The sequence below is a fragment of the Dendrobates tinctorius genome, unplaced genomic scaffold (assembly GCF_039654945.1).
Source record: "Dendrobates tinctorius isolate UK_male_01 unplaced genomic scaffold, ASM3965494v1 ptg000116l, whole genome shotgun sequence".
Taxonomy (NCBI): Eukaryota; Metazoa; Chordata; class Amphibia; order Anura; family Dendrobatidae; genus Dendrobates; species Dendrobates tinctorius.
Window position 1 is genome coordinate 35609024 of NW_027361784.1, and position 16074 is coordinate 35625097.

The following is a 16074-nucleotide window of genomic DNA, read 5'->3' on the forward strand; positions in this document are numbered from 1 at the left end:
TAGACATACAGGATGCGTATCTCCACATACCAATTGCTCCCGCCCACCAAAGGTTTCTCAGGTTCGTGGTCAACCAAAACCACTACCAGTTTGTCGCCCTTCCGTTCGGACTCGCCACGGCTCCAAGAACGTTCACCAAAGTCATGGCGGCCACCATGGACGTCCTGCACTCAAGAGGCATTCTAGTCGTCCCGTACCTGGACGACCTCCTCGTCAAGTCTCCCACTTTCAAAGACTGCGAGGTCAGTGTCTCAATCACTCTAGACACTCTGAGTCGCCTGGGATGGCTAGTCAACCTACAGAAATCGTCGACCATCCCAACTCGGACTCTAACATTCCTGGGAATGGTATTCGACACCACCAGGGGCCTGGTGCTCCTTCCCAAGGACAAGACACTGGCCATCCGTCTGGGAGTTCGCACACTCCTTCGCAGTCCTCCTCGATCTCTCCGGTTTGCCATGAGAATCCTCGGCAGGATGGCAGCAGCAATAGAGGCAGTGCCATTTGCCCAGTTTCACCTCAGGGTCCTTCAGCTAGCCATACTCAGATCTTGGGACAGGAACCCCTTCTCCCTCGACAGGGAGTTCAGGTTGACGTCATCGACCAGGAGGTCCCTGCACTGGTGGCTCAAACCAACCTCGCTTACACGAGGGAAGCCATTCCTCTCAGGACAATGGAAGATCCTGACTACCGATGCAAGCCTGACAGGCTGGGGGGCGGTACACCTACATCACAGGGCACAGGGCAAGTGGTCACCGAGGGAAGTGACATTGCCCATCAATGTTCTGGAAATCAGGGCCATTCTCTTGGCACTGAGAGCCTTTCATCACTTGCTTGCAGCCTCGCACATACGGATACAGTCGGACAATGCCACGGCTGTGGCATACGTGAATCACCAAGGCGGGACCCGCAGCGCCCAGGCAATGAGAGAAGTGGCTCATATCCTCCGCTGGGCGGAAGACACAAGGTCGGTTCTTTCTGCGGTACACATTCCGGGTGTAGAAAACTGGGAAGCCGACTTCCTCAGCAGGCAAGGAATGGACTCGGGGGAGTGGTCTCTCCATCCCGAGATTTTTTACCAGATCTGTCAACGATGGGGAACCCCGGATGTGGACCTAATGGCATCCCATCTCAATGCCAAGGTTCCCAATTTCATGGCCAGGACACACGACCCGCGGTCGCTCGGAGCGGATGCCCTGGTCCAGGACTGGTTCCAGTTCCGACTCCTGTACATTTTTCCACCCCTCCCCCTAATAGCCAGGGTTGTGAGGAAGGTCAAGCAAGAGGGAGTTCCGACCATCCTCATCGCGCCAGACTGGCCCAGACGTACTTGGTACGCCGACATCGTCCAACTTACGGCAGACGCCCCCTGGCGTCTACCCGACCGCCACGACCTTCTGTCTCAAGGTCCGTTCTTCCACCAGAATTCAGGGGCCCTCAATTTGACGGCATGGCCCTTGAAACCTGGATTCTAACCCAGGCAGGTTTTTCACCGGCAGTCATTGCAACTATGATCAGGGCAAGGAAGCCTGCCTCTGCCAAGCTCTATTATCGTACCTGGAGAGCCTTCTTTTCTTGGTGCGAATCTCATGGACAAGTCCCACTCCCTTATTACCTTCCGAAGGTACTAGGTTTTCTTCAATCGGGCCTAGATGCCAAGCTATCCCTAAGTTCGCTTAAGAGTCAGGTGTCAGCGCTTTCAGTCCTTTTTCAAAAGCGCATTGCTATTAAACCGCAAGTAAGGACTTTCATCCAGGGAGTTTCCCGATTGGTTCCTCCCTACAAACGTCCGATGGATACGTGGGACCTCAATCTGGTCCTGACAGCATTGCAAGCTCCACCCTTCGAACCTCTTAGAGAAGTTCCACTCTCCATTCTGTCTCAGAAAGTGGTTTTTCTAGTGGCTATCACCTCGTTACGCAGAGTGTCGGAATTGTCAGCACTTTCCTGCAGACGACCTTTCCTAGCCTTTCACCAGGACAAGGTGGTTCTCCGCACGGTACCATCCTTCCTTCCGAAGGTTGTGTCCAACTTTCACCTTAACGAAGAGATTTCACTGCCTTCCCTTTGCCCGGTTCCGGTACATAGAGTGGAGAAGGCTCTGCATACGCTTGACCTAGTCAGGGCATTGCGGATTTACGTGTCCAGGACTGCACCTTTCCGGAAATCCGATTCCCTCTTCATTCTTACGGAAGGTAGTCGCAAGGGGTTGCCGGCTTCCAAGGCTACCCTTGCCAGGTGGATCAAGTCCACCATACATGAGGCCTACCGACTTAACAGTTCCCCTCTTCCGGCCGGTATCACGGCACACTCTACACGGGCAGTAGGGGCCTCCTGGGCCATTCGGCATCAGGCTTCGGCACAACAAGTGTGCAAGGCGGCCACTTGGACTAGCCTACACACGTTTACGAAACACTACAGTGTTCATACCCAGTCCTCAGCGGATGCGAGCCTGGGTAGACTGGTTCTGCAGGCGGCAGTACCCCAAGTCTAGGGGACTGTCAGCACAATATTCGTCCACTGCTTCCCACCCAGGGACTGCTTTGGGACGTCCCAAGGTTCTGTGTCCCCCAATTAGGCGACAGAGTAAAGGAGATTTTTGTGTACTCACCGTAAAATCTCTTTCTCTTAGCCTTTAATTGGGGGACACAGCTCCCACCCTGTTGCCCTTACGGGCCGTTGTTTCCTGTTGAGTTCTCATATTGTTCTTGAGCTCGTACATAGTAGCCTTCTTACAGGCATGGTTATGTTATTTGGTTACGTTCCTCCTTATGCTTTGGCACAAAACTGGAGAAGGCTGACGCCGTCCAGGGGTGTATACTGCAGAGGAGGAGCCAAAGTTAATCTTTTTTCAGATTATGCATAGTGTCGCCTCCTAGTGGACAGCAGCATAACACCCAAGGTTCTGTGTCCCCCAATTAAAGGCTAAGAGAAAGAGATTTTACGGTGAGTACACAAAAATCTCCTTTTTTTGGACGGACCCTTAAACAGTAGTGTGAGGGAGTAGTGTTATAGTGTGAGGGAGAGGTTTCTGCTGCAGTTGACTTTTCTCTTTGTGTCCATGACACTGAGGGAAGTGTTGGTACAGGACTAGAATCATACCAGGTAAATATGATTCATCAAAGGGATGGAAACAAAAAAACAAAAGACGCCGGTTAGTCACAATTTATGACTGTGTTGGACAATACGGCATAGAGAATTGGCCATAAATATACATGCATAGATCACAGTTGTACGTCCCTATTGCCAAGATTGTTTTTTTTATCTCTTAGCCATAAGATAAGGATGTTCATAGGGTACCAGTGATATCAGGTGCGAGGTCTGCAGAGCCCAAACTTGAATGGTGTAGTAGTGGTTTGCATGCTCGACCTCCACTCCATTCGTTGACCATGGAACTGCTGGAAGTAGAAAAGCTTTATATCAGGCTTTCTCCAGCGGTCCCGTAGACAATGAACCTGAGCAATCAAGTTTAGATTTTACACCGTCGGGTTCCAGCCTTGTTCCCGCATCACTAACAAGTAAGTTATCCCCTATTGTATGTTTAAGAGGATGACTAACTATCTTTGGAATAATATTTCAACGGAACCTGTCTGAAACTTTAGCCCCCCCACATTGGAATGACTGTGTAACCTTTTAAGAGTTAAGCCAGTCGATCCCTTTTTTTTATGACCCTGAGAAATTTCAGTTTGAAGTTCAGTGTCATGGGGGCGTAACATTGGGGATGCACTTCCAGCTCCTCAGCCTCTGCTGTGTTCTTTAACTTACAGCACTCTCCTCTTACTGATTGACAGGTCAGTGGTCATTGTACCAGAGCAAACAATGTGTCAGTCAGCCAGAGGAGGGCGCTGTATTCCTAACCTAGAAGCTGTAAGTGCCTTGGGGCGTGACATTGGAGATGCACTTACAGCTCCTCAACCTCCACAGAATTGCCAATTTAAAAAGCTGTAAATGCATCACCACACCGCCGCAATGCACTTCTGGACCGAACTTCAAAACACAATTTCTCACTGCTGAAGCAGCTTTTAAAAATCTCTGACTCTCCTCAAAAAAGAACAAGGTCTCGATTAGAACCGTACGTGTAAGATAGAAAGAACTGAATACTGGGAGGTAAGTTCTGAGATCGACGGAGTATTTTTTTTTCTTTTCAGTCCTTGGTAATGACCTTACCGGATTGCAGAGGGTCTCTGGTTTGACCATTGGGGTCCTTGTGTTCTTCTACCTATAAGATTATTATCGGAGCTCTTGTTGAATACTGTAATTTCTCCAGACACTAATATATACTGTATCTAGAATTCTTCAAATGCAAATCACGTAAGAGAAGACGGTGACAAAATTGGGACCTGTATATTCATTAGTGCCAGTCACCAGGGCAAAAGTGACTTTTTTTTTTTTTTTTTTTTTCTTTCTCCATATGATTAAGACCAAAAAATCAGCACCAAATATAAAAACCCAGATTAAAAAAAAAAAAATTATAATAATCATGCCATGCTCAGGTAAGCAGCGAGATGGTCACTTTTAATCTGGTGACCGGTCCTCTTTAAGGAAACAACAACCTGATTCAACACACTATTGCTGAGCTATTGGCTAGATAAAAAGACGAAGAACACCTGCTGTTCCGTGCTGGTCGTCTTAAAGGAATAGAAAATCATGGCTGCGTTCTTCTATAATCAGTGGCGTACCTGTCCGCAGGTTGTGTGGCACTGCAGCTCACCCACATGGCAATCCATTGGTCTAGTGGCCCGAACTGAAGCGGTCAGCCCAGGTCGTTAGATCCTCCAAGCCGAATATTTTTCATACATCCATCTGAACCTTATCGATCGCTCGCCCGATGAGTCCTGTGCGTAGATCTGTATGTACTGGTGTGTGTTTAAAGTCATATAAGGTTTTCCTGAGACTTTTCTAATCACCAATTTGTTGGTCATTAATACTCTATCAATACGATCCGGCTTCCAGAATATCCACCGATTTTAAAGGGGTTGTCCAGGACTATTTTTATTTTTTATTATGGGCCTAAAAACTGACTACCTGCCCATTTTTACCCGTCATTGGCACAGGGTGGTAATTGACCGACTGCTCCTGCCGGAAATTCAGCCGCTCGACGTCAACGGAGTAGCTCTTCTTCTTCCAGGCTGCTCTATCGGGGTGTGACCACCACGTCGTACTGATTGACAGTCAGCTTCCTGGAGTCAGGTAGTTGCGCCTCGTCAACTGAGCAAAGCGGAAGAGAAGCAGCTGCTCTGTCAACGTATCAGCGGCAGCCACTGTGGCGCTGGCAGGGGATCACTTCCGAGCCCGACACGAAAGGTAGTTTGCTTGTAAGCTCTTAGGCCCATGATGAAAAAAAAGTAGTCCTGGATAAAATCTTTAAGGATATTGTCCCAAGGTAGTTAAATCAGCAATTCCAAAATCTTGAGAAACCCCTTTTAACACCTTTTGTGTCACTTGTTGCTGGGTCTTTAGTTTCTGTTGCTTTGTCTTCCGCTTGTGCTCCTATCCTGAATGTATTGCGCAAAATAAATGTGACAGCAAAATAAAATTCTATGTACCTGCTGCCATAGAGCCGACCTGTAGATAAATTCTATATTAAACACCTTCGGCAGTGTAATTGGATGTGCAGCTGAAGGGAGATGATGAAGTGCTATTCTCCCTGCAGCTGCTGGCTTCCGGTCATCTACAGTGCCTTGCGAAAGTATTCGGCCCCCTGGAACTTTTGCAACCTTTTCCCACATATCAGGCTCCAAACATTAAGATACCAAATGTAAATTTTTGGTGAAGAATCAACAAGTGGGCCACAATTGTGAAGTTGATCGAAATTTATTGGTTATTTTAAATTTTAGTGGAAATTCAAAAACTGAAAAGTGGGGCGTGCAATATTATTCGGCCCCTTTACTTTCAGTGCAGCAAACTCACTCCAGAAGGTCATTGTGGATCTCTGAATGATCCAATGTTGTCCTAAATGACTAATGATGATAAATATAATCCATCTGTGTGTAATCAAGTCTCCGTATAAATGGACTTGCTCTGTGATAGTCTCAGGGTTCTGTTTGAAGCACAGAGAGCATCATGAAGGCCAAGGAACACAACAGGCAGGTCCGTGATACTGTTGTGGAGAAGTTTAAAGCCGGATTTGGATACAAAATGATTTGGTATCTTTATGTTTGAAGCATGATATGTGAGAAAAGGTTAAAAAGTTCCAAGGGGCCGAATACTTTTGCAAGGCACTGTATGTGGCACTAGGGGTGTGAGCGCTTCACATTGGGCGCGATTTCTGTGCACTTCCAGTTACTGCAGCTTAGCTACTATTTAGTTGAGTAGGAGCAGAGCTTCAGTTCTCGGTAACCCTGAATGAAGAGCCACACTTGAAACGGAAAGATCTTTATCTGAATGGCAGCCCTGTAACACTGCGTTCCTGAGTGGCTCTGACAAAATCACCGTGTAGGCCACATGCTGAAAGCGGTCAAGATCATCTCTCTTTATGCTACTTATAACAGCACAAGATATAGGAGTCATGGAATACGCAGAAGAGGAAGGATGAAGGCTGCAGTGAGCTCTGAATAGGCACAAAATTATGGTATTTGACTTTTTCTCTACAAGTAAAAGCTGGAGAATTAAAAAAAAAAATAATTGCAACATAGACTGAAACGCAACACACAAAAGAAATCCAAAGCAGTATTCATAGATCACAAAAAGTAGTGTAGAGTCAGCGATCCGCCACGTGTCTCCTGTACTGGGGCGTCCACGTGACTCCTGTCTGTTCACGAAGGCGACAGCTGGTTTATGTCGGGGACCTTTTTTTTGAAACCTTGGTTGGTAAAGAAAGCAAATTATTGGATCCTTTGGATTAATCAAGCCGAATAGTAAAATCCAAATTGTTGTAAAAGATTGTCAGAAAAAAATCAAAGACGACGACTAACAGTGAGGTGGATGGAGACGATCCCAACAGATATAAATATGTGGTGATCAAGAGAGCTAGAAAATCAACTTGGTTTAAGAATGAATTTTGGCTGGAAATACACTTGGGATTCTTTTTGTTTGGGACTTGTGTCGGGAAGTGTAAGGTTTTGGTTGTATCCCGAAGGCGTTGTTACTTTTTAAGATGCCTCCTAATTTGTTGTCTCTGAACGGCGGCAATTCTGAAAGTTACATCCACGTTGGGGGGGTCTTCAGCAGGAGCCTGAGGAGGAGAAGAATGTTCTGTATCACACCTTGTCATGTGGTCAACAGTTTTACAAACCGACTACGTTAAAGAATAAATTACAGGCTGGAAATGCGGCTGATATTACATTTTAGCTCTTTATATCATACAATCACGGCCGAAAGTGTTGGTACCCTTGAAATTGTTCCAGAAAATGAAGTTTTACTCACTGAAAATTATTGCAATTACACATGTTTTGTTCTGCACATGTTTATTTCATTCAAAGCGAAAAAAAAAGGGAAAAAGAGGCAAATTGGACAACACTTCACACAAAACCCCCAGATTATTGGCACCTTTCTAAAATTGTGGGTAAGCAACTTTGTTTCCAGCATGTGATGCTCGATCAAAACACACCTGTGGCAAGTAACAGGTGTGGTTAACATGAAACCAGATAAAAAAGGAGAGAGGTTGACTCAATCTTTGCATGCCACTTACTGTGTGCCACACTAATCATGGAGAACAGAAAGAGGGGAAGAGAACTGTCTGAGGACTTGCCACACTAAGCATGGAGAACAGAAAGAGGGGAAGAGAACTGTCTGAGGACTTGAGAACCAAAATTGTTGAACAATTTCAAGGGTGCCAACGCTTTCGGCCATGATTGTATATATATTTATGTAGTATTGCAGAGGGCAACTTTTTCATACCATAGCCCTTGTGATACAGAACTCTGCCCATCCCCCATCAGTTTAATGCGATGCGACTTTTTAGATGCCACTAAATGTGCAGTAACATTTTTCCTTTTTGTTTTTGCAAATATTCTTTGACACATTCTTCTTCCAAGATGTAACAAGTTATTTTGTTCCAATTCTTCATTTACATCTCCCTTTTTTTTTCCCTCACGTTATTCATTGACGTTTTCTGCATCAAATCAGTTGTTCCATGAGTTTTTACGTAAAATTAAAAGAGCAAATTTTTATCTTTTACCCCCCCCGCCTTATTTAAAATCGGGAAAAGGTCTCGTGTTCTGGTAAAACGTTGCCTAAAAAGTTCAGACGAGGATGAGAAGGGGATGGAAGAGGACGTTTGTGTAATAGTTGCAGCTTTTTTAAAGAAGAAAAAAAATAAATTTTTAAAGAAATTGAAAACATCTGGAAACCTCACAATGTCGACCATAAAGTGCAAATTAAAAGAATAAGGTACAAACAAAAAATAGACGAAAAATGCCCCCAAAAAAAAGGCGCCAATGCAATAATGAATCCGGCCTTTAGCTTCCTGTGATGTTCCCACATCAGTTTAATGCATTGTCACTTTTTAGAGGCTATTTTCTTTTTCTTTTTCTTTTTTTTTTTTTTTTTTTTTTGACACTTTCTCATTCTAAGATGTAGCGAGTCATGGCCAATTCCGGATCAGCCGCGTGCGAGCGTCGTGTGCATTGCGGCCTATTCACACGGTCCTACCGGAGACCCGCTCTGTCTCCCCAGCTCGTTTTCAGACCTAGTTTTTGCGAATCTACTCCTTTATATTGACGATCTGCTCCGGATTATCAGATGCCAGATTAAAAGGCATTCTGCTCAGACATCAGACGTTCAGCTTCAGATGGCGGAGGCCTAGAACAGCGCACTAGAGCAGTCCGCTTAACCCCTTCTCCTCTCTGTACTCCGAGGGGGGGGGGGGATGCTTTCCGTCACTACAGAATCCGTGTGGAAGCTTTCATCATCCTATAATTATAATGAGCGAAAGGCAAAGTACAGCGAAGGGTTAAGCGCTTCCTCTCGCTCTTCACACAACGACGGCCATTATTTCATGTATGACACGAGCCGGAGAGAAGGAGAAAAAAAAAAAAAAAAAAAGAAAAGCTCATTGATTGTACGTTCCCGGCCTAGTACAAGAGCACATGCAGCAGAATGGGGGATGGTGGGAGTTGTAGTTCTCCTAGGCCACGTGGCGCTGCAGACGGCTGCCTTCCATCAGGGCATCGTCTGTAAGGTCGTGGTGTCGGATGGGATCGCTCTGCAGGGGAAGATGTTCCGGAGTTCCTTCTATCCTCGGAATCTTGTGATGTCTGATAATTCGGATTTAATCAAATTTTAAAAAACGTCTGTTATCTTACATTTCCCCTTTAATGGGTTTAATCCACCCCACCCCCACCAAACCAACTCATTCCAGGGGGTCTCCCTCTCCGTTTATGTTGCTCCTCTCCCGCTTCCCCTCCCAACCTTTAAATCTGCCTTTAGGGCACATACCAATCTTAGCAAATTTTTCAATTCTCGTTCTCTGTAACTCCGCCATCCACTGTCGCTGATTAGGCAGCTTTCGTTTCATCAGCATTCTGCCAGCACTGTAGGATCTGGAACATCCCTTTATGCCTTTCCCAGCATGCACTGCTCCTAGTATGTATTAACATGTCAAAACAGGCAATAGATAACAAGGTACACAGAAGGGAGACACCTAGTGGTTGACATTTTTTGTAGCAATTATTTTTTTTTTTATATGCCTTTGTTCTTTTTCAGACTTAATGTATAATTTTTTTTTGGTCTGAAACAACCAGTAGCAAACCTTACGTATCCAGTATACCAGTAGGACTCTTCTCTGGCTTATGATTGCCCGTATATGTACATGACGGTATATGTCAGTGACATGTAGCAGGTCTTAGTCTTGCTCGTCAATGCTTGTATTTTCTTTTCTTAGATTTCTACATTGTGGTGTTCCTTTTTTTTTATTCCTCTTGAAAAATCAGGAATACTCTGAAAACCGCGTGTTCTGACTGGTGGGCGTGGCCCATTCGTTGACCTATCAGTGCTGACCATACCAGTCACGCCCCTTTTGACCAGGGCTATAGTACAGCCTTATGTCAGTTCATAGATGTCCAGGAGGAATAACAGAGGAATGTCATATTGCAGTATTATAAATGATGCTCCGGAGTTATTTCACAAAGAATACAATTATTTACTAAAACCGGGCAAATGGCTGCAAGAAGATCACCCGCTCGATATTAGTGCAGCAGAGCTGTGTTTGTCAGTTCTTGTGGTGCTACATTAGATGGCAGGAATACTTGGCTTAAATGACAAATTTAGCTCTGCTACATCCTAGGTTTTATTTTTCCTGCCTGGGATCTTAATGGAATCATGCTCCCCGTGTATGCCCACTGCGGGCTCGGCATTACTATCGTTAGTGTGAGGCAGCGCGCGCCGGGTGGTCCAGGCCGCTCAGCCACAGTCCTGTTACTTCTGTCATTCAGGACTCTTGATTTCTGCATTATTTATTTATTTATTTATTTTTTTTTTTGTATTTGTTCCATCAATATAAATCCAGCTTCATTTCCCATGTGGACTATTGAGGAGGGGTCGTGTATCCCTGCAGGCGGCTGCTGATCAATAAGAGGGCGAAGCGTTATATTAGCAGCATCCATGCAAACGGCTGTGAGAGCAGCGGATCTTGAACCCCGAGGAATGCAGTGGATAGCCTGTAGTAACACTGAGAAGCCTACAGGAGGGGGTGGAGGTGAGCCGTGACCTCACCTGTGGATGGTGTTATCTACTGTATATAGAGGTGCTATCTGGCATCATACAGGAGGAGGAGGTGAGCTGTGACATCACCTGTGGATCGTGGATCCTGTGTTATCTACTGTATATAGAGGTGTTATGAGTCATTGTAAAGGAGGGGAAGGAGGTGAGCTGTGACATCACCTATTGTGAATGTGGATCCTTTATCTACTGTATATAGAGGTGTTATCAGTCATTGTACAGGAGGAGGAGGTGAGCTGTGATATCACCTATTGCGAATGGTGTATCCTGTTATATGCTGTATATAGAGGTGTTATCAGTCATTGTACAGGAGGAGGAGGTGAGCTGTGATATCACCTATTGTGAATGGTAGATCCTGTGTGATCTGTATATAGAGGTGTTATCAGTCATTATACAGGAGGAGGAGGTGAGCTGTGACATCATCTATTGTGAATGATGGATCCTGTGTTATCTACTGTCTATATAGGTGTTATCAGTCATTGTACAGGAGGAGGAGGTGAGCTGTAACATTCCCTATTGTGAATGGTGAATCCTGTGTTATCTACTGTATATAGAGGTGTTATCAGTCATTGTACAGGAGGAGGTGAGCTGTGATATCACCTATTGTGAATGGTAGATCCTGTGTGATCTACTGTATATAGTGGTGTTATAAGTCACTGTAATCTTGATTGTAATGAGAATAAGACTGCTCAAAAGTATTCTGTAAGGAACTGGAAATATGAGTCTAAAATAACCTAAGTGTTCAATGTGAATAAAAAAATATATATATATAATCATTTTTTGTAATATAGATTGAGATTAAAAACAAGAAAAAAGAAAAAAAATAAATTCAACAAAACACTAAATTTGTGTGAGTTTAGGCATTTGTGGTGCTCCTCAATAATAACGTGATTTTTATTTTCCTATGATATTTAGTACAATATTTCGTAAAGCGACATGTTCTGCTCCTTTATCAGCGGCGCAAGGTCAGGACCAGGTGTGTACAATTACAGCGACACTCCGGGATATAGTGATGGACGCTAATCTTCAGGAAATCGCGTAGAGATTGCAGAGTTTTTCATAATTTGTTTATATTTTACTACTTTAAAGGTTTTTTTTTTGTTTTTTTTTAATTCTTTTCTTTCCCCCACCCGTCCTATTAGTATCAGTATATGTGAACCTTTTCTCTGTTCCGCAGCTCTGGAGTCGCATCCGCTCTCTTTACTCACCGCCTTGGCATTACCAAATGACCTGAAACCGCCTAAAGGAACCAAGAAGAAAAAGTCCTCTGCCCTCCCGAGCACGGAAACGACGGAGACGGCATCTCCTGCTGCTGCAGAAAGCCAACTCTCTGATAGTGTGCAGGAAAAGATAATAAAGAAAGTTAATGATAAAGACAAGCAGCCGGAAGTCGGTAAAGAACTGAAGATTTTATATTTTTATTTACAAACAGGAAGATTGTTCTTAAGGCACATATCAACCGATTCTCAAAAGTAGCTAAAATCCGCCCCATGTCACAATGATCAGTGCTCAAATACACCAATGCTCATGTATGGGGAAAATAATCATTAATGTGTATACCATTATTTATATATATATATATATATATATATATATATATATATATATATATATATATATACAGGGCGGTAATACATTTTTTTTTGTCCTGTACTGATCCTGACCTACCTCCTGTATCATACTCCAGAGCTGCACTCACTATTCTGCTGGTGCAGTCACTGTGTACATACATTACATTACTGATCCTGAGTTACATCCTGTATTATACTCCAGAGCTGCACTCCCTATTCTGCTAGTGCAGTCACTGTGTACAAACATTACATTACTGATCCTGTACTGATCCTGAGTTACATCCTGTATTATATTCCAGAGCTGCACTCACTATTCTGCTGGTGCAGTAACTGTACATACATTACTGATCCTGAGTTACATCCTGTTTTATACTCCAGAGCTGCACTCACTATTCTGCTGGTGCAGTCACTGTGTACATGCATTACATTACTGATCCTGAGATACATCCTGTATTATACTCCAGAGCTGCACTCACTATTCTGCTGGTGCAGTCACTGTCTACATACATTACTGATCCTGAGTTACATCCTGTATTATACTCCAGAGCTGCACTCACTATTCTGCTGGTGCAGTCACTGTGTACATGCATTACATTACTGATCCTGTACTGAGCCTGAGTTACATTCTGTATTATACTCCAGAGCTGCACTCACTATTCTTCTGGTGCAGTCACTGTGTACATACATTACATTACTGATCCTGTACTGATCCTGAGTTACATCCTTTATTATTCTCCAGAGCTGCACTCACTATTCTGCTGGTGCAGTCACTGTGTACATACATTACATTACTGATCCCGTACTGATCCTGAGTTACATCCCGTATTATACCCCAGAGCTGCACTCTCTATTCTGCTGGTGCAGTCACTGTGTACATACATTACTGATCCTGAGTTACATCCTGTATTATACTCCAGAGCTGCACTCACTATTCTGCTGGTGCAGTCAATCTGTACATACATTGCATTACTGATCCTGAGTTACATCCTGTATTATACTCCAGAGCTGCACTCACTATTCTTCTGGTGCAGTTACTGTGTACATACATTACATTACTGATCCTGTACTGATCCTGAGTTACATCCTGTATTATACTCCAGAGCTGCACTCATTATTCTGCTGGTGCAGTCACTGTTTACATAAATTACATTACTGATCCTGTACTGATCCTGAGTTACATCCCGTATTATACCCCAGAGTTGCACTCTCTATTCTGCTGGTGCTGTCACTGTGTACATACATTACTGATCCTGAGTTACATCCTGTATTATACTCCAGAGCTGCAGTCACTGTGTACATACATTACAGATCCTGAGTTACATCCTGTATTATACTCCAGAGCTGCACTCACTATTCTGCTGGTGCAGTTACTGTGTACATACATTACATTACTGATCCTGAGTTACATCCTGTATTATACTCCAGAGCTGCACTCACTATTCTGCTGGTGCAGTCACTGTCTACATACATTACATTACTGATCCTGAGTTACATCCTGTATTATACTCCAGAGCTGCACTCACTATTCTGCTGGTGCAGTCACTGTGTACATACATTACATTACTGATCCTGTACTGAGCCTGAGTTACATTCTGTATTATACTCCAGAGCTGCACTCACTATTCTGCTGGTGCAGTCACTGTGTACATACATTACAGATCCTGAGTTACATCCTGTATTATACTCCAGCGCTGCACTCACTATTCTGCTGGTGCAGTCACTGTTTTCATAAATTACATTACTGATCCTGTACTGATCCTGAGTTACATCCTGTATTATACTCCAGAGCTGCACTCACTATTGTGCTGGTGCAGTCACTGTGTACATACATTACAGATCCTGAGTTACATCCTGTATTATACTCCAGAGCTGCACTCACTATTCTGCTGGTGCAGTGACTGTGTACATACATTACTGATCCTGAGTTACATCCTGTATTATACTCCAGCGCTGCACTCACTATTCTGCTGGTGCAGTCACTGTTTTCATAAATTACATTACTGATCCTGAGTTACATCCCGTATTATACCCCAGAGCTGCACCCTCTATTCTGCTGGTGCAGTCACTGTGTACATACATTACTGATCCTGAGTTACATCCTGTATTATACTCCAGAGCTGCACTCACTATTCTGCTGGTTCAGTCACTGTGTACATACATTACATTACTGATCCTGTACTGATCCTGAGTTACATCCTGTATTATACCCCAGAGCTGCACTCACTATTCTGCTGGTGCAATCACTGTGTACATACATTACATTACTGATCCTGTACTGATCCTGAGTTTCATCCTGTATTATACTCCAGAGCTACACTCATTATTCTGCTGGTGCAGTCCCTGTGTACATACATTACATTACTGATCCTGAGTTACATCCTGTATTATACTCCAGAGCTGCACTCACTATTCTGCTGGTGCAGTCACTGTGTACATACATTACATTACTGATCCTGTATTGATCCTGAGTTACATCCCGTATTATTCCCCAGATTCCCCAGAGCTGCACTCTCTATTCTGCTGGTGCAGTCACTGTGTACAAACATTACATTACTGATCCTGAGTTACATCCTGTATTATACTCCAGAGCTGCACTCACTATTCTATTGGTGCAGTCACTGTGTACATACATTACATTAGTGATCCTGACTTACATCCTGTATTATACTCCAGAGCTGCACTCACTATTCTGCTGGTGCAGTCACTGTGTACATACATTACATTACTGATCCTGAGTTACATCCCGTATTATACCCCAGAGCTGTGCTCACTATTCTGCTGGTGCAGTCACTGTGTACATACATTACATTACTGATCCTGAGTTACATCCCGTATTATACCCCAGAGCTGTGCTCACTATTCTGCTGGTGCAATCACTGTGTACATACATTACATTAGTGATCCTGACTTACATCCTGTATTATACTCCAGAGCTGCACTCACTATTCTGCTGGTGCAGTCACTGTGTACATACATTATATTACTGATCCTGAGTTACATCCTGTATTATACTCCAGAGCTGCACTCACTATTCTGCTGGTGTAGTCACTGTGTCATGATCCATGGCATAATGTCTGTAAAATCCATTTTGAAAGTTTACTTAAATTCTTCATTGTAATATCGGGTTGGACACTTTGCAAAAGGAAGTTTATTTTGAATGTAAGTACACCGGCTTCATCTGGTTGAAGAAATTTGTTTAGTTTCTTGGTGATGCTTGTTGTAGATATTTGGCAGCAATGTGCTATCACTATATGGAGCAGTCTCTAGAGCTGAGCTTGCGCTGTATAGTGGGGTACTGGTTGTCTTACAGGCTCAGGACCTTCTGAGGAAGTAGAGAGTCATAAATGACAGCCAAAAACATTGCACAGTCCTTATGTGGTTAATAATATGTGCAGTTTGTGTTGTGAAATCTGCTGCAATCATAGCGTGTTGTGTTATTAGCCGGATCTGGCTCATCCCGGCGTCCCTCACTGACGGTGGGAATTACTTTACCTTTTCCCTTCGACAGGAGCCATAAAAAGTGAGAAGAAAGTAAAGATCGAAGACAAAACCTCTTCTGCAGGTAATACTATTATTATTATTATTATTATTATTATTATTATTATTTTTTTTTTTTTTTTCCTTTTCTCACTTTTGCTTATGGGACTTATCATTCTGGAAAAAGCATTGACACATGGACCGTCTGGTCAGACCACCGGCCCTTTAAATGTGGATGCTATCACGAAGGTTCAATCCATGCAAATGGGGGGGGGGGGGTCCCGCTGGTCAGAAGGTAAATGGGGGCCTCGCCAGAAGTGTGGGGGGGACACATAGATAAGTCCTGTTACTGTAGTTCCGGAAATGT

The 16074-nt window shown here is 43.9% G+C and overlaps 1 protein-coding gene across 3 annotated transcripts in view; it reads left to right on the forward strand.

Annotated features, from left to right (window-relative positions):
* The window catches only part of PHF20L1 (PHD finger protein 20 like 1), a 103055-nt gene that overhangs the window by 60872 nt on the left and 26109 nt on the right, over positions 1-16074 (forward strand). For all 3 annotated transcript variants that reach the window (XM_073590354.1, XM_073590356.1, XM_073590355.1), the window contains 2 exons: positions 11837-12052; positions 15739-15792. In XM_073590354.1, the coding sequence (XP_073446455.1) occupies positions 11837-12052; positions 15739-15792 (270 nt within the window). The remainder of the gene's footprint in view (positions 1-11836; positions 12053-15738; positions 15793-16074) is intronic.